Genomic DNA, 26,056 nt, shown 5'->3' with positions numbered 1-26,056 from the left:
AACAGTCCATTTGCCAACTTCCAGTGGTCTCAGAAGGCCCGAAAATCAGCTGGCCAGCACGCGCATGCATGCTGGAGTTCAGCTAGGGCAATGCTCGTGTGCCCACAAATATGATTCCGCGTGGCACCTGTGGCACGTGTGCCACCATAGGCATCACCATCACAGATATATATATGTATCAGCGTAGAATTTCGCCTTCATTTCAGAACAATCCGGAATCTCATTTAACAAGATCCTTCTGAATCTGCCCTACGGATTGCTAATGATCCTGTCCAGCTTTCTGCAAGTTTACTGGGCATCTTCTCAACACATCCTTCTGGGGGGGTGTCTCTCCCCCCCCCCAATTGGAGATTTGCTCTGTGTAGGAGGGGAATGTTGGTTGGTGGGTGGGGGTGGGAAGGGAAGCCTTGTTTCACTTGCCTGGGGCAGCCTCCCACAATACTATCACACTAACCACAACCACACTGCTCAGACTTTGGACACAAGGAGTGTATATCCAATGGCAGAGAGACAAAATAGAATGAAGGAGGTTTATTCATTTACAAGAAAGGTAAGGAACGATGGTTACACATTTTCATAGAGCTAAGCTTGTCAAGCAGCAAAACTCAAGTCAGCTGGAACCCTCAAAGCCAAAGTCCTACTCAAAAGACCTGGGAGGAGTCTTCCCTTCCAAAACTAGCAGTTCCTCTTCCCCAGATACGTCATTCCATCATTTATCCATCATGTATAAAGTGGTCCAGATGCCAGGCTGCCAACTCCCCTTTCCCTATTCTTTTTCTTCTTCACTGAATTGGGTTAATTGTCTTACTGAGCGAGTGAAACTCCTGAGCGTCCTGCCGCTGAAGAAATGCCTCGTATTGTTTTTAGACCGGTGTTTCTCAGCCTTGGTGACTTTAAGATGATTCATTCTGGGAGTTGAAGTCCGAATACAATAGAAGAGAGTACAGTAGAGCAGAGTAGAATAGAGGGGAGGGGAGGGGAGGGGAGGGTAAGGTAGAGTAGAATAGAATAGGAATAGGAATAGGAATATGGAAGGGACTTTGGAGGTCTTCTAGTCCAGCCCTCTGCTCATGCAGGAGAACCTATACCATCTCAGACAAATGACTGTCCGGAGACGAGTGACTGTCCTGTGTCTTAAATTCATCAAGACTGAGAAACATTGCTTTGGTTCCAATTCAGTTGTCTTCACTTTATTTAGATTCCTGGCCTTGGCATGGATATATCCTAATGACAGTGACAATCAATTCTGATGGCTTAGCATCTTTCCAATTTTCCATTATCTCTGCATTTCTTACATTGGCTAGGCATGACAATGGATTACATTTAAGAAATTAATATCTTGGAACTGGCCTTAACTTATGAATGCATGATATTTGAGCTCAAGTCAGTTAAAGCACCCTCAGCACGACAAATCGAGTTATTAATTTCTTATATATACTGTTGTCAATTATAAGAATGTTAGTCTATTAGTCCTGCTAGTATATTAGTCTACTCTGTGACCCCACTCCATATAGAAATGTATCCCTCTGGGTTAATGTACAGCCGCTGACAAAACTAGTGCTAACTCATAGTTTGCTTAGTCAACTGTAATGAATAAACTGCCATTAGCTGCATTCATATCAGACATCAAATTTTAAACTGTCATTTATAAACAAGTGCCAACAATTGCGTTTTGGTTTAATGTGCGATATGGAAGCCAGCTGCTTAAGGAATCAGATTCCCTGCCTGTGGAAAGACCGTAATGCTTTGCTGACCATGGAGGACCATGCTGGTCCCAAGAGAAAATAGACCGCCATCAACAAATGTATGCTGACTTATGCCGTAACCAGAGTTTGAGCAAGCCACGGGGGTCCTATGAACACATTCTAAGCCAACACAGCTGGATTCATAGAACGTCAGAGTCACTCCGCATTGAGACATGCGGCGTATAAATTTAATAAATAAAAGTCACGGCAACAGTGAAGCTGCAACACAACGCAAAGCCAGAAGCAACCGAAACATCTGGATTTTTAAGAGCAGGCTCCGGAGAGGCGATCGGTTGGACTTCCTTTCTTCAAATACAGCCGTGTGCAGGGCTAAGCTGCTGTTGGTCACGGTTCTTTTCACCCACAGAGGAGAGTTGGACTACATGGCCTCAAGGGACCTCTCCACATTCTGAGTCAATGAAGGACCCTCCTGGCCAAAAACAGTTCAAACAACACATTGATCCCCGACTGAATTATTTATCCCGACTTCCCAAGATTTGCACAGTTGACCCACAAACTGATTGCAGAGACTAGGCTCAATATGGATGTTTGGGGGGTATTAAGCCCAAACCCCCAGGGCTGGCTCTGAAGCCTGGAAAAGCCTCAGTGGCTGGCTTAGCTAAATTAACGAAGTCAACTATGTAGGGGAAAGGGGTTCATTTAGGACCTCTTAAGGATATGAACCAGAACTTTATGGCCACGGTGAGAGCAAATGGTGGCCCAAGCCATGCAAATCATAGTTACTGTACTGACTGCCCTCCCACGGATACCATCAGCTCCACAGAGCGTCAGGCAGCAGCATCCAAACTGAAGCCCCCCCTCCCCCCTCCTTGAAAGGGAACGGAAAGAGCCTACAGGGCCTGCCAACCATTAATCACGGCTCACAAACTACAACAGATACCTTAGCGTAGTATGCCAACTGAAAACAAACTATACAACGCACGGATGTGAGGTGACTGTCCAGTTCATACAACATGCCAAGGCATAATGTGGTTTGGGTATTTTTTTTTTTTTAATCTGCCAGTGTTAAGCACAGTTTAGGCTTAAACAGAACTCCCCCCCCCCCCCCGTGCTCATCGAAAACCAAAAGAAAAAAGCTTGGATGAGATTTCTTTTTCAGGAATCTAACCTGCTTTTCTTCTCCCTCCCTCCCTCCCACCCCAGCTGAAAGTGTACCCAGGCGCAAGGACCTGTTTCTCAGGAAAACAAAAAAACGGCACGCACCGAGGCTATTTGGTTTGGCAATCTTTATATATCCACAATACAGAATAACCATGCACAAAATCCGAGGGGGGTTATTTACAAGGGGAATTGCACTTAACAAAGAATCTGCAGGAAGCCATGAAAGTTGGGGGGCAGGGGGGGGGGAGAAAAAAAAAAGCCACATACAAACACAACATCCCTCGGACTCCTCCGTCCCCCGACCACTTCCGGAGATTCAACAGGCCCCAGGAGGCTTCAAAACCAGGCGAGGGAAGAAATTTCATATCCTTGCCAGAGTTTCGCCAGCACTCGGTGGTTGATTCCAAGCCCCGGTGTTTTTCAGGTGGGGACAGAGAGAGAGAGAGGCAGAGCCCATGTGTCACGCCCCAAGCCAGAACGGCCACACTGTCCTTCTTTAGACCCCTTGTCTAAAGGTTGTGGTTTTTCCCAGAGAGGGAGAAGGAGAAACCTCTCTCTCTCTAAGCTTGGGTGCTGCTGAAGGCAGAGATGCCTCAAAGGGGTTTGGTCTCCCCGTTGCCAAGTGCCAAAGATCCTTATAGCAACGTTCCTCGCTTGCAAGGCAGCCAAGGGAGGTGAGGGGGTGGGGTGGGGGAGCAGGCCATCCATGCACAGGAGGGGAACGGGGCCTGGACGTTCAGCCCTGCCCAGGTTTCTTCTCCTCTTCCTTGGCCCCAAGGGTCTTCAGCCCCTAGGGTGCCAGCAGCAGGAGGGGCAACAGCAAGTCAAAGAAGCGAGGAGCAGAGAAGAAGAGCCAACTTGGGCCAAGGCTAAGGAGCAACAAAAGAGAATTGGAGGCGTCCATGTTCCTCCTGCTCCACATAGTTAGGCTGCTGTCCAGAGCTGTTATTTCGAACGTAAACACATAAGTGTATGGACTGATAACTTGCCCACCTCGCAAGGACTGCTTGAGGTTCTACAAATTGGGGAGGGGGGCATTTCTTCCAACACTTCCTGTTCTGCTTCCCTCCCTCCCTTCATCCTTACAGAAGCTGGGTTTTTGTTTTTTTTTTTCCTTTCCATGAAATTATTCCTCGGTTCCTTTTGAGAGAAATGCCTCCAGAACCAAAGACCAAAAACGAAAGGGGGCGGGAGTGTCATTTCAGATTGACTGGGAAGGGAGGAATCCGGCCGCTCTTTCCAAAGCTAGATTTGGGTGCAATTTAAGGGGGAGCAGAGGGTCCGAGAAACAGGACAGCCTTTAAATTTTGACGGAGATTTGATTTACTAGGACAATTTTTCAGGGTCTGGGGTCCAACACGGGAAAGGAGATTCAGGTCCTATAATGAGTAGACCAACTGAGCCTGCCAGGATCACTTGAAGGAAGGCCATGCTGGGCAGCTACCCATCCAAATACAGCCTGGAAGAGGAGATCCAAACCGACCCCCCCACCCCCCGCCGCCTGTAACGTGGGTGGCTGTTTGCTTATTCCCAGGGAACTAAATTTGCTCCGCTGGTTATGTAACAGCTGAATCTGCACCCTGGACTGCCGTAAATCAGAGGAAATGCCTCAGAACGTGCGGATGTGACAGAAAAAAGGCCACCGAGACGACAGCAACCGGCGCCAGCCAGAAGCGCCTCGCATGCAACGCTTCCCAAAAAACACAAAACGGTTCAGAAATAACCGAAATAAGGAAGGAGGCCCGAGCAGCCAGAACTTCCATCAAAACAAACCGCCTCTCCGAGCCACGGTGACGTCGATTTTTGTGGCTTTGGGGCAGACGGCAGCATCCCTTCGGCATCCGAAGAGGGATAAAATGGCCAGGCTCCAAAAGAAATGCTCTTGTTTTCCTGCATGCCTTCTGACTCAGCAAACCCCACTCGGAAAGCAGGCTGCCAAGCCCAGGGAAAGGCCAACTCCATTCCGGAGATCAGCTGGCAGGGGAACAACAGCTTCCTTCCTTCCTTCCCAGGCTTCCCTTAAAGGGCTTTTCTCAATAGATCAGAGGTTAAAACATTCCAGCTGCAAAATGGGCCTTTTAAAAAATTTGTTAACTGGCAAAAAATATATATATATATATGTGCCGTTTGAGATCTAGGCAAGGGAGTCAGAGGAGTGTCGAAATTACCCTCCAAAGTAACTTTTGTCCAACCAGGAAAAAAGAAGCTAATGGCAGCTGTCCTGTTCTCATGAATATGCCCCAAATAAATGGGGCAAGACCAAAATTCTGCTGGCAAAACACATGCACAGTGCGGCTACCTCCCCAGCAATAACTGCCTCTTGGCCAGAGGCTGCTGTGATTATTTAGAAATCCCAGCTCCATCAGCTGTTTTCATCCTCCCTTCAAAAGCTGAACAGCAAATTTTTTTTTAAAAAAAAAAATTAGCGGAATCAGGTTCGGTGGAATCAAGATCCTTTCTTGCAAATGATGCTTTGCCAGCAAATATTATAATTAGGGGTACACAATGTTTTTACCTTGCCCAATGTTAGATTTTCAGTGCACCAGATGTATCTGGGTGGGGGGACGAACCTAAATCCTCAAGGGAATAAGAGGAGAGAGAAGGTAAAATAGATGGATGGAGGGAGGGAGGGAGGGAGGAGTGAATAGAGAGGCCTGCATATTAAGATAAGAAATAAACCGCAAGTGACCTAAAAGGAGATAATACAAACTCCAAGATGCTCAAACTGTTACAAAACAGAAGAAAAGGAGCTATCAAGTATCTGATTCTCTAAAACTATTCCCTTGAACAACCTTACCAGTGCAAGTTATGTACATGGCATGAAAAATATTGCTTCACACTCAATCTGAAGGGGAGGGGGAGGGGAACAGGAGGGGAGGGGAGGGACTACCTGGGGAAGAAAGCGACATGCAGGCATGGAATCTCAGAGATACATGAGGAAGCATTCCTATAGTAAAAAAAAGGGGATCCGGAAAGCCTTCGGCTGGTACTTTATATATTAAATTTTGTTAGTGTCATGCCAGAGTGACTTCTCCAAGCTGGTTCTCAGGACGTGCGCGCAGCTCCGGTGGTGGCTCGGGAGAAGGCCGAGATCACTGCGCACAGACAGACTTCATTGTCCCAAACTGAAAGCAGGGATGGGGGGGCAAGGGGGAGAGATCCAAGAGAAAGAAGTGGGCTGGTCTGAGAGCAAATAAAACGAGGAAAGCTATGCTCCCAAAAGCCACTTGCACTTGAGACCCGAGAGAGGAAGGCGAACGAGTCACGGAGCCATCGATGCGTTTCCAGGTGTGAGTGTGCAGCGTACACGCCCACAGGACAGAAAACCGCCCGCCAAGGCGATCTTTTCTGAGAAGCCAGAAAAGAGTGGATTCTCCTTGATTTAAGAGTTCTTCTGTGCCTGCCAAGCAGCCTGAATGGCGACAAAAAAACAACGAAAACGCTCTCTTGCCCTCAAGCACCCATCCTTTCCGTTCTTCTAAATGAGGCCCACACGAGCGAGCACGCACACACAAGAGAACATTTCCTGGCTCGTGGTGGGATTTCAAAGACAGCCCCCCTCCCACCTCCCCCCAGCATTACATTCATCACCAGTCACAGGGAAGGGGAGGTTAGCCCTCTTTTGAGAATGCTCTAAAACGGAAGGGAGGAAAGGGGGGTCAGCAAAGGGCAAGGACCGAGGAAATGCGCACGCGTCTCCGGCTGAAGAACAGACCGAGGAGGAGGAGGACGGGCAGCGGCCGAGGGAGGTCACAGGTTCTGGCAGCACTGGAGTTTATTGGATTTCTGTCCGTCGGTGGTGGGAGGCACGCTGATGTCCACCACGTTGTTTCCCGGAGACTCGTCGTGGGCAGACCGGTCTGCGATCTGTTTCTGGGACACGATGCGATAAATTTCTGCAAAGGAGAGTGACTCTGATGAGGACACAGAATTCTTATGGGCCCATAAGCAATTGGTGAAGACGCCACGGTGAGGGTGACCCACCCCATAACATGCAGGCTGGGATGACACGATCCCGGGTTACGGAAATATACGGTTGGATCCAGCATGCTGCGAGATTTAATCACCTGCTCAGCATTTGCTGTGACCCAGTCACCCGAGTTGTGCTCCTGGTTCAGCCCCCAGAGGTCTGGAGGTGGAGGATGAGGAAGAGGAGGAACAGCTGGGTCCAGTGCCTGACGTGCGGATGCACAGAAGGCAGAGGAGAGGAGAGCAGCGGAAATCTATGGGCCGGTCCTTAGGACAGAAGAGCTACCGCTGCTAATAAAGCCCCACCCTAGCTCTGGGGATAAAAGGCAGGGGCCGGAGATGAATAGGTGTGGCAGACAACTATTCATCTCCCTGCCGGAAGGACTTGTTAGCCTGCTATCAGAGAGACAGACTTTCTGCCGGGGCTGCTGGTGCTCCTAATAAAGGAATCATAGAGGGCTTGTTGTGTTTGGGAGCTGGGTCAAAACAAAGAGACCCTAAGCAGGAAGAACCCAAACTGCAAAAAAACCAGGGTTAGGTTCACTGTTGCTAAGGTGGCCCCCCCACTCTTAGGCTACTAGACTGGAGGCCACATGAGGGCAGGTTGACGCCTTCAAGGATGATGGGCCTCAGGGATCGCACTGCCAACACTGCAACGGAGTCAAGCAGCATGAGCAGGGATGTTGCCGTAGCACAAAGCTCTTGGCTCCCTGGAGTCCACGGCTTCAACCACAGGATCTCACAGGTGTTTACCTCCAGCGCAGCCGCCTCTGAAAGCCACTCAGGCTTCTTGGATACCGACTGCCACCCTGCTTCCCTGCCCTGGGTTTGGTGCTCCCAAGGGGAGTTTCCTCCTGAGAGGGCAGCGCCACCATCTGGGCCCACCCAACAAAATGTGGAAGCCAGGGGCCCTAAGCATCTGGTTCCCTGGGATTAAGGCTGAGGAGCAGGAGGATGGAACTGGTTTCAGATACTGACTCTACTTTCCTGTGAGTGGTTCCCACACCTGCCTCAACAGCTGTGTATAGAAAGCAGCAGTAACCCAAGGCACCACTCTCCCCCTACTCCAGGGGTGGACCATTAATTTTCCCAAGAAACCGGGGCTGCTACGGAAGGTCCCCAACATTGCCAACTCTCTGCCCCCCCCCATGACAGGTGCCACTTGAACTACAATTACATGACCAGAGGGAAGCTGCAACGGCAATAAGAACAAGGTCCAGCTATAAGTCAATAGCACTTAGACCTACGTACCGCTTCACGGTGCTTTATAGCCCGCTCTAAGCAGCTTACAGAGTCAGCCTCTGGCCCCCAACAATTTGGCTCATTTAGCGACTTCAGAAGGATAGAAAGCTGAGTCAACCTGGAGCCGGTCAGGATCAAACTCCTGGCTGTGGGCAGAGTCACCCTGCAATATTGCATTCTAACCACTATGCCACCATGGCTCTTAATGTTGAACAGTCACTAAACAATCTGTCATAAGTCAATCAAATGTTAAGAATCATTCTCCACTTAACACATGCTTGATGTTCCATTTGGATTTAAGACAAGTTCTCCTCTTTCTCCCATTATACTAAATGGAGGGTTAATTTGGTTTTTGAAAATCTAGTATAGCAAATCAACTCTATCCTTCAGTATCTAGTTTTCTATTTGCCATTTAGTTGGACCGGGAGCTGATCCTAAACATTTGCGCAAATCGTATTTTATCCAACGGAAGAGAGAACATTGTAAACAAGATGTAATGAGGCTAAACTTGGCAAGAAGCACACTCTAGGCCTGGATGCCATTCAAGTCTCAATCGGGCAGCACCTTCTTGAGAAGACCTCATTCCAACAAGCCCACCCTACAAACCGCCACTCAATTCCTTCCCTGTCAATCAATTAGGCCTTTGCCAGATGGAGATGAGTGACAGGAACCACAATATACAATCACCAAATTCAAACTCTGGTACCCAAGCGGGACAGCGGCCGCACCTGAAGGGCAGAGGAGAGTTTGGGTTCCTTTACCTGTAAGGATGTTCTTGAAGGCTTCTTCTACATTTGTTGAGTCAAGTGCTGAAGTTTCAATGAACGAGAGATTGTTTTTTTCTGCAAGACGAAAAGAGTTAAAATATCATTTCAACCTTAATGGCTACTTTGTGCATAGAGCACTCAAACTGGGGAAGGCTGGTTTAATGGTTAACAGGATTTTCCCCTAAAAGATTAGTTAACTGAAGGGAAAATTAATTCTAGTCTGGATTATACATAACCAGCATGACCAGCTGGGTTTAGCACCTAGTCTGATGCCTCTCTTCCAATCCAGGAGAGGACCAGACAGTTCTATTTCTTCAGTTTTAAACAAAGAAGAGTTGATGTTTGTAGCTAGCTTTGATTGTGAAGAACAAAGTTTCATCATGTTTTCAAACTGGCTTAGTTTTGCTAACTAAAGCGAAGAAGAATCAAAATTTGTTCAAGTCAAACTGGAACACGAGAAGCGTTTTATTTATTAAACCTGGCTGCCCAACTCACACAGAGGTGACTCCAGGTGGCCTGTAATGTTTTAAAATCTTACAGCAGAAAAACCCACAAAACCCACCCCCATTTTAGCCCATGGGGCTCAGTGCGATTTGACACAGTGACGTTCAATCAGCTTTCCACACTCTGCCCCCGGATTCATCACTTAAACTACAATTATAATAAGTCTCAACCACCATGGCATAAAGATCGAGGCTGAATTTGAGGCAAGAGTGTCTAACCCACTTTGTCCCATAGTGGCCATTGTAACTTTGAAGGATTGCAGAGTGTGATGCTGCCTCCTGGAAGGGTCAACACAAAAACGTACTTATTCTAAGATATATTAAGGCTCGGCAAGTTCAACACAGTATTTTGTTTATGCTCAAGAGCCTTTGGCGTTTCCAACTTCCTGCTTAGAGTCTCTTCTCATGATCATTTGTAGTTTAGTTGCCTTGTGCATGTGGACTGTTACAATGCATTGTACATGGGGCTGCCCTCGGAGACCACTTGGAAGCTACAGCTGGTCCAGAATGCAGCAATGGGCCAAAGGATGCTTGGGGAATTCCCTGGTTTTCCAGGGGCAGCAGGGTGCAGTCGTTCCTGAACAGTGGATGCTATCGTTCCTGAGAGTTCTCTTGCTAGGGACATATTCTTATTCTAGACCCGCGAAGGCGAACCGGTGGCACACGGAGCCATATCTGTGGGCACCTGAGCATTGCCCTAGCTCAGCTCCAGTGCACTGATTTTCATGAAATCAGAGCTCCTGGCCAGCTGATTTTCGGGACTTCTGGGCACACTGGAAGTTTGGAAATGGGCTGTTTTCGGCCTCTGGAGGGCCTCCGGGGGGGGGAGGCCATTTTTGCCCTCCCCAGGCTCCTAGAAAGCCTCTGGAGCCTGGGGAGAGTGAAAAACGGGCCTTCCAATCCCACCGAAAGTCAGGAAATGGGCTATTTCCGGCCTCTGGAGGGTTTCCGGGGGCGTGGGGAAGTCCATTTTTGCCCTCGCCTCTGGAGTCTGGGGGGGGGTCGCAGATGCATGCACAGGGGGGCGGAGTACATTGAATTATGGGTGTGGGCATGCACGTGCGCCCCCCCCGCACTCCTCCTGGTTTTGGCACACCACGGCAAAAAGGTTAGCCATCACTGTTCTAGACTTTACTGCAGCAAATGCACTTTGGATGCTTCAAAATCCCTGCAATGCTGCAGCAATTTGCACAAAGCTTTTGTAAGGCATGCAAGGTGTGGATTGTTGTTTTTTTTCCTTCCTGAGATTTCAAAAAATCTCTGAGCACGTTTTTAGAGAGCAACCTGTTCTGCTTTGACATTATATATGTTGACAGCAGCAAAACTATTGTATGCCACAAAATGGAAGAAGACTTCGATTCCCACCATGGGCGAATGATTGCAGGAGTTTGTTTGTTTTTTTATTGAAAAGTTTTACAAAAAGTTTACATAAACCCCCCCCCCTTCCCTTCCCCAACCTCCCCCTTCCCCCCCTCCTCTTCCCAGAACAAATTACAGGGTATAACCTTCAACAATCATAATCAATCCTAGTCTAAAAAATTATAACATTCCACATCTCTTGTTCCAATTCCCTAATTACCCGCCTAGCTTAATTACTTAAAGACACACCAAATATCTATATAATCATTCATAACCTATCTGCAATTTCTTATTCTGATATTTATTTTGAATATAATCTATCCATCTTCTCCAGTCTCTTAAATATCTTTCATTTGAATGATCCTTCAAGTACGCTGAAATTTTTGCCATTTCCGCTAGGTTTGTAACTTTCATTGTCCACTCTTGGATTGTAGGTAAATCTTGCTTCTTCCAATATTGTGCCACCAACAGTCTTGCTGCAGTTATTAAGTTCAAAATCAATTTAGTCTCTATAACTGTACAATCCGTAACTATACCCAGCAGAAACAGCTGTGGTTTAAATTTCAACCTCTTTTTAAGAATATTTTGTAAAATCCACCAAATTTTTATCCAAAACCCTTTAACCTTTTTACATGTCCACCAAATGTGAAAATAAGAGCACGTTTTTAGAGAGCAACCTGTTCTGCTTTGACATTATATATGTTGACAGCAGCAAGACTATTGTATGCCCCAAAATGGAAGAAGACTTCGATTCCCACCATGGGCGAATGATTGCAGGAGTTGATGGGAGTTGGCTGAAATGGCAAAATTGAGTATTTTGATTAAGGAAAAGAATATAAGTGCTTTTGTTTCCACATGGAGACCAGACTGCTTCTGAACTTTGTGCTTGAGATGGAAAACAATGAAACTTTGATCTGGGTTTCACCGATAGATAGATCTTTATAGAAATGGCTTGTTCATATTATTACGGAAAACCAAAAAGTTGTGGTTTGATGTTAATGCCTTATTTTACTGCAACAGAGAGTTGGAAGTCAATGTTTGTTCCTTTTTCTTTTTTCCAACCCTTCCTCACTTTTCTTTCCCCCTCTTCCCCCGCATTGCTTTCCTATTTACTTTCGTATTTTGTATTTTGCGTATTTTGTACAAAAATGTTAAATTGCTAAAAGAAGCCAACGGGCCAAACCTGCGAAAGCACGGGCCTCATCCGTCGGCACAGCTCTCAGGTGGCGCAGGTCGCTCTTGTTCCCCACTAACATGATGACAATGTTATTGTCTGCGTGATCCCGCAGCTCCTTCAGCCAACGCTCCACGTTCTCGTAGGTCAGGTGCTTGGCAATGTCATAAACCAGAAGGGCCCCGACGGCACCACGGTAGTAGCTGAAATTATTTTAAAGAGTATTACGCAAACTGAAAGCCAAACACTATCACAATCTCTTGACCATAGCACGAACTGCCAAGTGGCCCGTTTACAATCTTGTAGCCAAGAGTATTCACCAAATGGGCATCCTAAAATCTTGTAAGAGAATGTCCAGATAATCCTCCACTTACAACCCTTTGTTTAGGGACAGTTCAAAGTTACAACGGCGCAGGAAAAAAGTGACTTATGACTAGTTTTCACACTTACGACCATTGGAGCATCCCCAAGGTCACATTATCAAAATCCAAATGCTTGGAAAGTGGCATGGGTTTATGACAGTGGCAGTTTCCCAGGGTAATGCGTTCACTTTTTGTGACTTTCTGGCATGCAAGGTCCATGGGGAAGCCAGATACCCTTAACAGCCGTGTTACTAACTGAACTGCGGTGATTCACTTAACAACTGTTTCAGTTCAGCAATGGAAATTTAGGGTTCCCTTATGGTTGTACATCCTCGATGTACAACCATAAGGGAACCCTAAATTTCCATGAATGATCTTAACACCCCACCCACCCACTCCTGTTAGCCACCTACTAGCCGCGCCCACCCCCCCAAGCTGCCTTTCAAGCCTTACGCAGAGGTGATGGCACGATAGCGCTCCTGGCCTGCCGTATCCCAGATCTGGGCCTTTATCGTCTTCCCATCCACCTGGATGCTTCTGGTGGCAAACTCCACTCCAATGGTGCTTTTGCTCTCCAGGTTGAATTCATTCCGTGTGAAACGGGATAAGAGGTTACTCTTCCCCACACCGGAGTCTCCAATCAGCACCACTGCCAGGGCAGGAAAAGACAACATTCCATCAGTATTCATTCATTCATCACCTGGAAATGTGAGGAAGGCAGAAAGGAAGGGAGCGAGGGCAAAAGGCACCATTGGCAAATTACACACAAAAGGACAGTGTGGTTAAGAGGAAGCCTTCAAACTGTGGTTGATTGTCCTGCTTTTCTGCTCCCTCCTATCACTTTCAATGGCTGATTGCTACCTTTTCTATTCCACTTCTCCTCCGGGCCATCCCAAATTTCCTTCAGTCAAGCTCAATTACTAGGGACTTCCAGGAGATTCCATTTTCTGTTCTTGGGCCCAGTACAGAAGTGATTTGTGGCTGCCTTTTTCCAGGATACTTCCAACTTTCCATCACTCTGCATTTTTGGTGGTCTCCCATCCAAATACTAATCAGATCCAACCTTGTTTACCCTTTTTGTAAAGATTTCCTGAAGTTACTAGATGCTTCCACGCACTTAGACTAGTTCTGTCAATGAAAACTGTAAGGGAAGCTAATTTCTAATGTAACAGTATTCTTAGAGCTACCTTATGCATTTGCCTCCCGATACCAGATTTTTGTGCTACTTGGTATGTTGGGAGATCTGGTAAGAACAGTTAGACTGTTCAAGTCTAAAGGCCACAGACCACAATGTATGATATCTACGATTTCAAAAGTCACTTTATCTGGACTATGAAGATAACAGAAACTCTTAGAAGTTTCTGAACAGAATAGTCTAACAACAGTGAAAACCTAAACAATGCTTTCATCCATGAAACACGCAGGCAGAATTAAAATGCTAAAGATATTTAAACAAAAATAAATACTTGGGAGTAGAAAACTTCCTCAACTTAAGCATAAGCATCAATGGCTATGTCCAATGCAAATGTTTTTAAAAAACTTATCACCTTTTATTATTTTCATAAATAACGACGGAGAACATACCAAATACTTCTTCCTCCTCTTCTTTTCCCCAAACCTACAACCCTGTGAGATGGGTTGGGCCGAGAGACAGCAACTGGCCCAAAATCACCCAGCCGGCTTTCATGGCAAAAGCAGAACTAGAACTCGCTATCTCCTAGTTTTTACCGTAGCTTGGTGCTTTAACCACTAGCCCACTAACCACTAATACTCCTTGCATTACACTGGCAACAGTCTGTACAGAAATCCCAGCTTAGCATACAATTATGCTTCCTGCGTCCACTTATTAACTTAGCGGGTAAAAAGATTCATCTTCTCTGAGTTTTGATTTCCCTTTAGTTTCCAACTGTTACTTTCTGTGCCCATTCTCACATTCTATTTGCTTTCTGCCAGTCTCTAGAGATTCTCATCTGGGTCATGGTTGTCGCAAAGATGCTTTTTTTCAAGGGGCAACTGGACTTTCTGGGTTTTTTTCTTTGAAGACATTTTGCTTCTCCTCCAAGGAGCTTCTTCAGCTCTGATTGGATGGTGGGGAATGGAAGGATTTATACTCCTTGCAGACAGCTGGTCATTTGCATCCTTTTAGAGGGTCCTTGAGGCACTTGGAGGTTTAGCTGTGTCCTCAGGGTCACCTGCGTAGTCACTTGCTTTCTACAGTGACTTTCCACAACTTCAACAAATAGATAGCCCTAAAGAGAAGGAAGCAGCAACATCCATCAGCAGCAACATCCAATAAGAACTGATGAAGTTTCTTGGATGAGAAGCGAAACATTTCTTTCTTCTTCTTCCTCAAGGAAAAAAACAGTCCAGTTGCCTTTTTTAAGAAAACAGCAACTTTGAGACACGGGAGTGGGCTGCTCTTCAATTGTGGACCACTTTCACAGGAATCAGCAAACATACCTAAAACACTGGACTCCACGGTCACCTGATATTGGGGCTATAGGAGTGTTTGTCTGTTTTTTTATTTGCTGAATTTCATTACTAGCTTAAGTTACCTCTTCATGCTAACAAAGTTAGAGAACTACAGCTTATATTTGGAGACTGAGATCCATCTATTCTCTAGGTCAGCATCAGCTGACTGACAGTCCAGCTCCATGATGCTAATTGCAACTCAAATGTACCAATAAGGGAGAATATTTGCAGCTCAGGGTTAAAATGAGGGGTCCTTGGTGCTTGTTTTCTTGCAGATGTTTCATTAGTTCATTAGATCTAGTTACAGTAATAAAACGTCCAAAAGAAAGCAAGCAAGCTCAGAGAGCACCAAGGCCCTCTCAACTCAAATGTGATTGGATTATTACTGCACCCCAATGCTGGTAGCCTCTGAATCTCTAGACCCCCAAATACACTCACAGGAAATAATCTGACAATCTCCCACCCCCTCTTTTAAGCCCAGCCAGCTCTAGTGTGAGCATCACATAAGCTTATCAATGGCTCTGTTCTGTTACACATCATGGGACATACGGACACACACACACACACACAGAGCCAAGAAAGCAAGGGGACAACAAAGACCTACAGAAAGCGTCCATCCCATTTTTGACAGAGAAGACACTCCTGAAAGAATACAGAAGAAGAAGGGTTGGAAGGGACCTTGGAGATCTTCTAGTCCAAGCCCGAGACCATTCTAGACAAACAGCCATCCAGTCTTTTCTTAAAGGTGAAGAAAACTCACCAATTCTGGAAGCAAGTCCTTCCACTGATTAAAGAAGAGGGTTGCCCAGTATTATTATTAAATTTATAGGCCGCCCATCTCCCTATCAAGCCCCTCTGATTGACTTCCAACATCATAAAATAGCCATATAACACCAACCGAACATTACAAAACATTCGGCACACAGAACATTAAACATTAAAAGGAGGATTGACAGAGCTGGGTTTCCCCTTCACCTGAAGGGAGCACAGTAGGCGCAACCCCCCACCCAGAAGTCCATTCAGAAGACCACCCACCCATCTTCTGAAATGTAATAATACTAATAATTGCCTACGGAGATTGTCAGCCATCCAGGTCCTGGTTGTCCCAAAGGTGCTTTTTCAGGAGGCAACTGGACTTTCTGGTTTTCTCTTTGAAGACGTTTTGCTTCCCATCCAAGAAGCTTCTTCAGCTGATGAGAAGCGAAACATCTCCAAAGAAAAACCAGAAAGTCCAGTTGCCTCTTGAAAAAGCACCTTTGGGACACTACTAATAATTGTTAACAATTGATACTTTTGACAATATTTTATTCAAATTATGAATGCATGTTCCATAGTTTTATTCTTTTGAACACCCTAAGACGCCCAGAATTACAGAGTTATTTTACCCTGTGGCAAGATGGATGGCTAACAAATTTTTTTTTTAAATAATTCATTACATTCATTATTGCCACCGATTCCCAGCGATCGTGGGCAGGTTTGACCCCCGACTGACAGGCCAAAACCCAAAAGAAAAACCTCCTAAACATCTATTCAGATTCAGAAGGCCACCCATCGGCTTCTCAAATCCAATAGCACTAATCATTACTAACAATTTATACTTTTTACACTCTTTTATTCAAATTATATATGCATGTTATATAGTTTTATCCTTTTGAACCACCCACAGTTAGAGAGTTAGTTATTAGTCATCCTGTGGCAAGATGAGCGGCTAACAAATTTAACAAAATAAATAATTTCATTAGATTCATCTTGCCACCGATTCCCCGGCGGGTTTGACCCTCACCCTTCGGGCCAAAACCCAAAGGAAGACCCTCCTAAGCATCCCCATCGGCTTCTCAAATTCAGCAACACTAATTACTAACAATGTATACTTTTTACACTCTTTTATTCGAATTATATATGCCTTTAGTATAGTTTTTTTTTTTTTCCAATATCGTAAACCGCCCAGAATTACAAACTTTACCCTGTGGCCAAATGGGCAGCTATTACATTGCATAAAATAAAATAGTAATTCATTGGATTCACCTTCCCACCGATTGATTCCCTGGTGGGTTCTTTGATCCCCCGTCCGGTCAGGCCAAAACCCAAAGGAAGACCCTCCTAAACATCCCCATCGGCTTCTCAAATCCAACAATAACAGTTAATGATTGACAATGTAAACTTTTTTTTACAGGACTATATTCCAATCCTATAGGCATTGGTCTGCCTATACAGCCAAACATCCACACAACTTGGTCTGTTGTGTGGATGTTTGGGTGGTTTAGGGGTGGGGAATAGTGGTGGGTGGGGGTGTGTTTGGGGATTGTTATGTGTGTTGGACCCGGTCTTTGGGTGTTAAGTGAATTTCGTTATATGGGTATACTGTGTATACACGTACAATGACAATAAAGTAGTTGTTATTATAATTATTAGTAGTAGTTATTATTATTATTATTATTATTATTATTATTATTATTATTGGCATAGTTTTATCCTTTTTGAAGACCCTAAAACCACCCACACAATGAGACACTTTTAATTCCCCCCCCCCCCGGTGGCAGAAGGGGTGGCTAACAAATTGAATAAAAGCAATGAATTCTTCATCAGATTCATTATTACCACGTTTTTCCCCAGAGACCCTGGGTGGGTTTGATCCCCACCCCCCCCACCCCCAAATCCACATTGGGGGCAAAAACCCAAAGGAAGAAGCGACCCCTTCCCCCACCCCCCCACCCTTATTTTTAAACAGGGCTGCCTTGAAATGGCGTTCCTGGCATTTTCTGCGTTATTTTTGTTTCTTTTATAAGGGGGGGGCGATTGGGGGTTGCTTGGAAAGAGCCACGGCGGGGGGGGGCTTCACTGGAGACCCTTCGGCGGGGGAGGGGAGAAGGGCAGGGGGGGGCTTCCAACCGGCCCTTGCGAAGGGGGGGAGGGGGAAAGGACGCCCCCTCCTCCCAAAATGGGGAGGGGGGAACGGGGTCTTTGAGGGGGAAGCCTCCCTTTCTTTCAGGCCCCCCCATCCCAATTTCTTTGAAGGGGCCCCGAGAGGCCTGAGCTGAGGCGGGGGAGGGGTTCCCGGGGGAGACCCTCAGGAGGGTCGTCTTCTCCCCTCCCCCTCCCTCCCTCCCCCCCTCGCTCCGTCCTTCCCGCCGCCTCAGGCCCACCTTTGAAGAGATAATCGTACTCGTCGTCGCGGGTGCCCATGGCGGCGCTGGGCCCGTCCCGCTCGAGGAGGAGGAGGAGGAGAAGGCAGGCCGAGCCAAGGCAGGCCGAGCCGAGCCGGAGCGATCCGCGCCAGCCCTGCCTGACAGGATTTCACTCCCCTCACTCGCTCCCGTCAGGCAGGCGAAGGGCGGGGCCGGCGCGGAGATGACGCCGACGAGGCGAGAGAGAGAGAGAGAGAGAGAGAGAGAGAGAGAGACAGCCCGCTCCGCTTATCGGAGGCGGCGCTCGCGCCCCGGGAGGCGGGACAAGGCCCCGGCGGGCCCGCCAGTCCTCGGCCAGCGCGAGACGCGGCGGGGACCAATCGGCGGGCCGCAAAGGGCGCGAGGCGGGAGTGGGAGGAGAGAGAGAGAGAGAGAGAGAGAGAGAGAGGGTGGAGGGGGCGGGGCCTCTGGCCGTCTGCAGGTTCAAAAAGGAGGCGGGCCCGCCCCCTCAAGAGAGAGATCTGGATGGATGGATGGATGATTGACAGATAACAGGTGGATGATTAGATCAATAGATAGTACATAATAGATAGTGACGACGGACAGACGGAGAGACATAATGGATGGATGGATGGATGGATAGATCAATATATACATAACAGATGGATGACAGATAGATGATGGATGGGTGGACGACAGATAATAAATGGATTAATAGATCAATATATGCGTAACATAATGGACAGAGACAGACAGACAGACAGATCAATATGACAGATAGATAATAGATGGATGGATAAATCAATATATACATAAGAAGATAGATAGATAGATAGATAGATAGATAGATAGATGATAGATAGATAGATAAACAGACAGATGATAGAGATAGACATGATATAGATAGAGAAGATAGACAAGATAGATAGATAGGCAGACAAACAGACATGATAGAGATAGATAGAAAGACATAGTTAGACGATAGAGATAGATAAGATAGACATAGATAGATAGACATGATAAAGATAGATAGAAAGATAGATAATTAGACATGATATAGATAGATAAGATAGATAGACAAGATAGACAGACATGATCTACGTGGTCTAATGCACCCTGTTATTAACACAGCTGCCTGCAATTACTGCGAGTCCGAATCTCACCAGGCTCAAGGTTGACTCAGCCTTCCATCCTTTCTAAGGTAGGTGAAATGAGGACCCAGTTTGTGGGGGCAATAAGCTGACTTTGTATAAAATATACAAAAGTATGAAGGCTATTGCTTAACGCATTGTAAGCCGCCTTGAGTCTCCGGAGAAGGGCGGCATATAAATCAAATTTTAAAAAAATAAATAAATGATAGAGATAGATAGAAAGACAGATAGTTAGACATGACAGAGATAGATAAGATAGACACAATAGATAGATTATGGATGGGTGGGTAGATGATAGGTAAATAGATCAGATAGATAGGACAGACAGATCAATATGACAGATAAATAATGGATGGATAAATCGAGCTGAGGTGGTGCAGTGGTTAGAGTGCAGTACTGCAGCTACTTCAGCTGACTGCTAGTTCAGCAGATCAGCGGATCAAATCTCACCGGCTCAAGGTTGACTCAGCCTTCCGTCCTTCTGAGGTGGGTAAAATGAGGACCCAGATTGTTGGGGGGCAATATGCTATTTAGTAGACTGTCTTTGGTGTAAGCCGCCCACAGTCCTCAGAGAGTGGGCGGCATAGAAATATGAATAATAAATAAATAATAAATCAATATATACATATGATAGATAGACAGATAGATGGTAGAGATAGATAGATAGATAGATAGATAGATAGATAGATAGATAGATAGATAGATAGATAGATAGATAAATAGATGATAGACAGACAGACAGGTAGACAGAAAAGAGAGACAGAGACAAAAAGGCATGACCAGGGGAAGGCTGCAACAGTTGTAAGTGTGAAAAGCAGCTGTAAGTCACTTTTTTCTGTGCCAGTGTAACTTTGAACAGTCTTTGTGAAACGCCAGCAGGGTGAGGGCAGAGGCCATCCCATCCGGATCTCTGGACATCAGTCACATTCAAGCTGGAATTGGCTCCCTTGGATGCATCTCAGATTCCAACATCTGGAACTGTTACAGAAAATTGGTGCAAAGTTTAAGTATTTAAAGGTGGCTACCGGATGTGGATATGGAAGGGGGAGAAAAGGAAGAATGTATACTTTCACTAGAAAACTTTTTTTTACTTTCTTTTTAGTCTAATTGTAGTGGGTGCCTTTTGCTTTTTTGTCTACTTCCTTTGTGGTTTCGATATTTTCAGAACAGAACAGAATAGAATAAAATAGAATCAATCATCTATCTATCTACACATATATACGGATACACACACACACATATAGGTATAATAAAGCATATGAAGAACAGCTGCAGGATTTGGGTCTGGCTAGAGAAAAGAAGAATTAGGGGTGACATGATAGCAGTATTTCAATATTTGAGGGGCTGCCCTAAAGAAGAGGGGGTCAAATTATTATCTGAAGAACCAGAAGGCAGGACAAGGAACAATGGATGGAAACTAATCAAGGAGAGAAGCATCCTGGAATTAAGGAGAAACTTCCTAACACTGAGGACAATTAACCAGTGGAACAATTTGCCACCAGAATTCATAGGCCAGTGATGGCGAATCTTTTCAGCACCTAGTGCGCAGCCACCTGGTCTTCAGGTTTCCAGGGCTCCGGCACACGTGAAGATCAGCTGGCCGAACCAGAAGAGCAGCTTGCAATGACACACGTGCCCACAGAGAGGGCTCTGCGTGCGACCTCTGGCATGCATACCATAAGTTCGCCATCACAGTCATAGGCGTCCATACCTGGATGTTTTTAAGAAGAGACTAAACAGTCATTTGTCTAAAATGGTATAGGTTTTCTGCTTGAGCAGGGGGCTGGACTAGACGACCTCCAGGGTCCCTTCCAGATTCTATTCTATTCTGTTCTGTTCTATTCATTTCATTCTCCTATTCTATTCTATTCTATTCTATTCTATTCTATTCTTGCTGAGCCTTGGTGGCGCAGCAGACTAAAGTGCTGTTAAGTAGCACCAGCTGCCTGCAATTACTGCAAGTTCAAATCTCACCAGGCTCAAGGTGGACTCAGCCTTCCATCCTTTCCAGGTAGGTAAAATGAGGACCCAGATTGTGGGGGCAATAAGCTGACTTTGTATAAAAAAGAACACCGCTTAGCGGGAGCCAAAAAGCCCTACTAAGCAGGTATATACAAAAGTATGAAGGCTATTGCTTAACGCATTGTAAGCCGCCCTGAGTCTCCGGAGAAGGGCGGCATATAAATCGAACCAATAAATAAATAAATAAATAAAACAATAAATTCTATTCTATTCCTATTCCTATTCCATCCCATCCCATTCGATTCCATTGCATTGCCACTGTATTTATGTATATATGTATATATGTATGTTTTCTGAGGTTTTTGCAGGTGTTTGTATGTAGGTCTTTGGTTATTCAGGTTTTCTCCCGCATAAAATTGGAAGTGTCTTGGTGACGTTTCGACGAAGTCTCATTCGTCATCTTCAGGCTGGTGTTCTCAGGTTCGTGCTTCCAGGAGCAATATATGTGTATGTATATATATATATACACATACACATATATTAATCACTGTCCATTTGGAATACATAGCGGAAAGAGGAAAGTTGAGAGTTCACAAGGCTGATGCTATATGAAAGAAAACTGTGGGGTGAATCCGGATGGTCTGCTTCGGATGCCACGAAGCCCCCTCCCAGAAGGAAACAAGGAAAACAGGTTGTGGAGAGGATGCGTTGGGTCCCTGATAATTCTGCGGACTCTGCTCAAGCGTCGCTTATATGCCACGTCCTGCATAGAAGGGACTGAACTGCCAATGATCTTTTCTGCTGTCCTCACCACTCACTGCAGTGCCTGCCTGCCTGAAGCAGGAATGCTTCCAAACCAGACAGTAATGCAATGTGACAGGATGCTCTCCATCGTCCCTCTATAGAAAGTGGTAAGGACAGAGGGGGGGGAGGAAGATGTTTATTTTTAATTCTTTATTTCTTACTTTGCCTTTTGGTGCTTTGGAAAATAGATTGACCCCCCCCCTCGTCTTCATAGGAGCCCCTCAGATATTGGAAGACTGCTCTCATGTTACCCCTAGTCCTTCTTTTCATTGGACTTTTGTTGTTGTTTTGTTAGTTGCGAAGTCGTGTCCGACCCATCGCGACCCCCATGGACCACGTTCCTCCAGGCCTTCCTGTCCTCTACCATCCTCTGGAGTCCATTGAAGTTCACGCCGACTGCTTCAGTGACTCCATCCAGCCACCTCGTTCTCCGTTGTCCCCTTCTTCTTCTTTTGCCCTCCATCGTTCCCAGCATTCGACTCTTCTCCAGGGAGTCCTTCCTTCTCCTTAGGTGTAAACAATTCCATGACAAAAGAAACTCAAGTTGTGGAAGGTCCACCAGAGGGAGCCATGGCACCCTTGATCCCAAGAAGCGTCTCTCTGCGCCTTTCCAGTTTTCAAGCAGGTTCTAGGAGAGGAGAGGAGAGGAGAAGAATGGAATGGAATGGAATGGAATGGAATGGAATGGAATGGAATGGAATGGAATGGAATGGAATGGAATAGAATAGAATAGAATAGAATAGAATAGAATAGAATAGAATAGAATAAGACTGGAATGGAATGGAATGGAATGGAATGGAATGAAATAGAATAGAATAGAATAGAATAGAATTGAGTAGAGTAGAATAGAATAGAATAGAATAGAATAGAATAGAATAGAATAGAATAAGGAATAGAGTAGAGTAGAATAGAATAGAATAAGGAATAGAGTAGAATAGAATAAGGAATAGAGTAGAATAGAATAGAATAGAATAGAATAGAATAGAATAGAATAGAATAGAATAGAATAAGGAGTAGAGTAGAGTAGAATAGAATAGAATAGAATAGAATAGAATAAGGAATAGAGTAGAGTAGAATAGAATTGAGTAGAGTAGAATAGAATAGAATAGAATAGAATAGAATAGAATAGAATAGAATAAGGAATAAAGTAGAGTAGAATAGAATAGAATAGAATAAGGAATAGAGTAGAATAGAATAAGGAATAGAGTAGAATAGAATAGAATAGAATAGAATAAGGAATAGAGTAGAATAGAATAGAATAGAATAGAATAGAATAAGGAATAGAGTAGAGTAGAATAGAATAGAATAGAATAAGGAATAGAGTAGAATAGAATAGAATAAGGAATAGAGTAGAATAGAATAAGGAATAGAGTAGAATAGAATAGAATAGAATAGAATAAGGAATAGAGTAGAATAGAATAGAATAGAATGAGGAATAGAGTAGAATAGAATAGAATTGAGTAGAGTAGAATAGAATAGAATAGAATAGAATAGAATAGAATAGAATAGAATAGAATAGAATAGAATAAGGAATAGAGTAGAGTAGAATAGAATAGAATAAGGAATAGAGTAGAATAGAATAAGGAATAGAATAGAATAGAATAGAATAGAATAGAATAAGGAGTAGAGTAGAATAGAATAGAATAGAATAGAATAAGGAATAGAGTAGAGTAGAATAGAATTGAGTAGAGTAGAATAGAATAGAATAGAATAGAATAGAATAGAATAGAATAGAATAGAATAAGGAATAAAGTAGAGTAGAATAGAATAGAATAAGGAATAGAGTAGAATAGAATAGAATAGAATAGAATAGAATAGAATAGAATAGAATAAGGAATAGAGTAGAATAGAATAGAATAAGGAATAGAGTAAATAGAATAGAATAGAATAAGGAATAGAGTAGAGTAGAATAGAATAGAATAAGGAATAGAGTAGAATAGAATAAGGAATAGAGTAGAATAGAATAGAATAGAATAGAATAAGGAATAGAGTAGAATAGAATAGAATAGAATAGAATAGAATAGGGAATAGAGTAGAATAGAATAGAATAGAATAGAATAGAATAGAATAGAATAGAATAGAATAGAATAGAATAGAATAGAATAAGGAATAGAGTAGAGTAGAATAGAATAGAATAGAATAGAATAGAATAAGGAATAGAGTAGAGTAGAGTAGAATAGAATAGAATAGAATAGAATAGAATAGAATAGAATAGAATAGAATAGTTGGAAGGGACCCTGGAGGTCTTCTAGTCCAGCCCCCTGCTCAGGCAGGAAACCCTATACCATTTCAGACAAATGTTTGTGAAAGTGTTGGAGCATTCACTACTTCTGAAGGAAAGCTGTTCCACTGGTTAATTGTTCGCACTATCTACTTAATTCCAGGTTGAATCTCTCCTTGGTCAGTTTCCATCCATTCTTCCTTGTCTGGCCTTCGGATGCCTTGGAAAATAGCTTGACCCCCTTCCTCCTCTCTGGGGCAGCCCCTCAAATATTGGAAGATGTTCTCCTGTCTCCCCTGGTCCTTCTCTTCATCAAACTAGGCAGGCCCAGTTCCTGCAACCGTTCTTCGTATGTTTGAGCCTCCAGTTCCCTCATCATCCTGGTTGCTCTTCTCTGCACTCTTTCCAGAGTCTCAACCTCTTTTTTTTACAGCATGGCGACCAAAACTGGACACAGTATTCTAAGTGTGGCCTTACCAAGGCATCACAGAGTGTCTACAGGGTTTGCATGACTCAACCCAAAATAATTTGCAATTGTTTTCATCTCGGTCCCTTGGTCAGTTTGATTTCAGGTCAGTCTAAAGTCCCATCATCAGAGGCTTAATAATAATTAACTGCATTTTCCACGACAGTCCCAGATTTCGCTTGTTAAAATTTAAAAAGGCCTGGAAAGATCATATTTTTCACCCGAGGCTGTTAAAGATGTTTTTATGCTGCCATTTTTTTCACGCTTTAAATGGTCAATTGGATGTGATGTGCCTATATGCTGCGAGATAAAAGTCCAGTTTTTAAGAAAAGTCAAGATGACAAGAGCTTGGATGTGTACAAAATATTAACATATTAAGGAGCAAAGCACATTTTGGCTTCATGTATTCTGCAAAGCTAGCCATTAAGACATGGCTGGTAAAACTTAGTAATGTAATCGGCAGGTTGACTTCAATGGGATTTCAGCCGCCTGCAGGCTAATCCTGTAATGTAGCTCTGGCGGCCTGTAATCCTTCCCAGTTAAGAGCTCAACTCAAATTAAACAGATTCATCCATTTCTTTTTATTCCAGTGATGAGTCAGTCAGGAGAGTTCAGCTGAATAAGCAAAGTGGCTTTGGATAAAATTGGATCGGAGGCTTCCTCCTTATTCAGATCCAGCCCCTCAACCCCAACTCTACCATCGGCCCTGGGACTGCAGGATTCAAAGCAAATACAGGTAGACTTCAACTGCTCCATCGCTGGAGGCTTTTAAGAAGAGACTGGACAGCCCACTGTCTGAAATGGTATAGGGCAGTGATGACGAACCTTTTTGCCAAAGTGGGGGGAGTGCGGGGGATTGCACACGTGTGCCACACCCTTAATTCTATGCGCCCCCCCCCCCCCGTGCATGTGTGCACGACCCCCCTGCACTCCCCCCGCTTTTGGCACACAATGGCACTATGGGCCTGGTAGGCCCATTTTTCACTGTCTCCAGGCTCCAGAGCCTTTCTAGGAGCCTGGGGAGAGTGAAAACGGCCTTCCCCACACCCCCGGAGGCCCTCCAGAGGCCAGAAAAAGCATGTTTCCTGACTTCCGGTAGGCCCAGAAGGCCCGAAAATCAGCTGGCTGGAGCTAAGCTTGCGTGCCCACCAATATGGCTCTGCGTGCCACCTGTGGCACGTGTGCCATAGGTTTGCCATCATGGGTATAGGGTTTCCTGCTTGGTTGGGGGGTGGAGGGGTTGGACTAGATGACCTCCAAGGTCCCTTCCAGCTCTATTCCGATTGATTGAAGTGAGGTGGTTCTTGAGTGCTCCGTCACCGGTGGCTTTTAAGAAGAGATTGGACAGCTGTTTGTGTGAATTGGTGTAGGCGGGCCTCCTGCTTGAGCAGGAGGTTGGACTAGATGACCTTGAAGGTCCCTTCCAACTCTTTATTATTCTGTTACTGTTATTCTGACTTAGGAGCACAACTGAGTCCAACATTTCTGTTGCCAAGTGAGACAATTGAATTTTGCCCCATTTTGCAACCTTGTTGTTAAAAGTTTTGCTTAACTGCGGTTGTTAGTGACACCGTTGTTAAGCGAATCTTAAGCCTTCCCATTGATTTTGTTG

General features: G+C 44.9%; 1 protein-coding gene across 1 annotated transcript; it reads right to left on the bottom strand.

Moving 5' to 3' along the window:
- Positions 1-2,977: 2,977 nt before the first annotated feature.
- Positions 2,978-18,232, bottom strand: RAB11B (RAB11B, member RAS oncogene family). Its single transcript, XM_034404557.3, has 5 exons — positions 17,859-18,232; positions 12,697-12,892; positions 11,891-12,084; positions 8,840-8,920; positions 2,978-6,763 (listed from the first exon to the last, which is right to left on the bottom strand). The coding sequence occupies exons 1-5, from the start codon at positions 17,896-17,898 to the stop codon at positions 6,618-6,620; spliced, it is 657 nt and encodes a 218-aa protein (XP_034260448.1). The 5' UTR covers positions 17,899-18,232; the 3' UTR covers positions 2,978-6,617.
- Between the last annotated feature and the right edge of the window lie 7,824 nt (positions 18,233-26,056).

The sequence above is a fragment of the Pantherophis guttatus genome, chromosome 1 (assembly GCF_059756535.1).
Source record: "Pantherophis guttatus breed Tessera chromosome 1, ASM5975653v1, whole genome shotgun sequence".
In the NCBI taxonomy this organism is placed as follows: Eukaryota; Metazoa; Chordata; class Lepidosauria; order Squamata; family Colubridae; genus Pantherophis; species Pantherophis guttatus.
The sequence above is the reverse complement of the archived record's forward strand: the minus strand, read 5'-3'. Positions and strand labels throughout refer to the sequence as shown.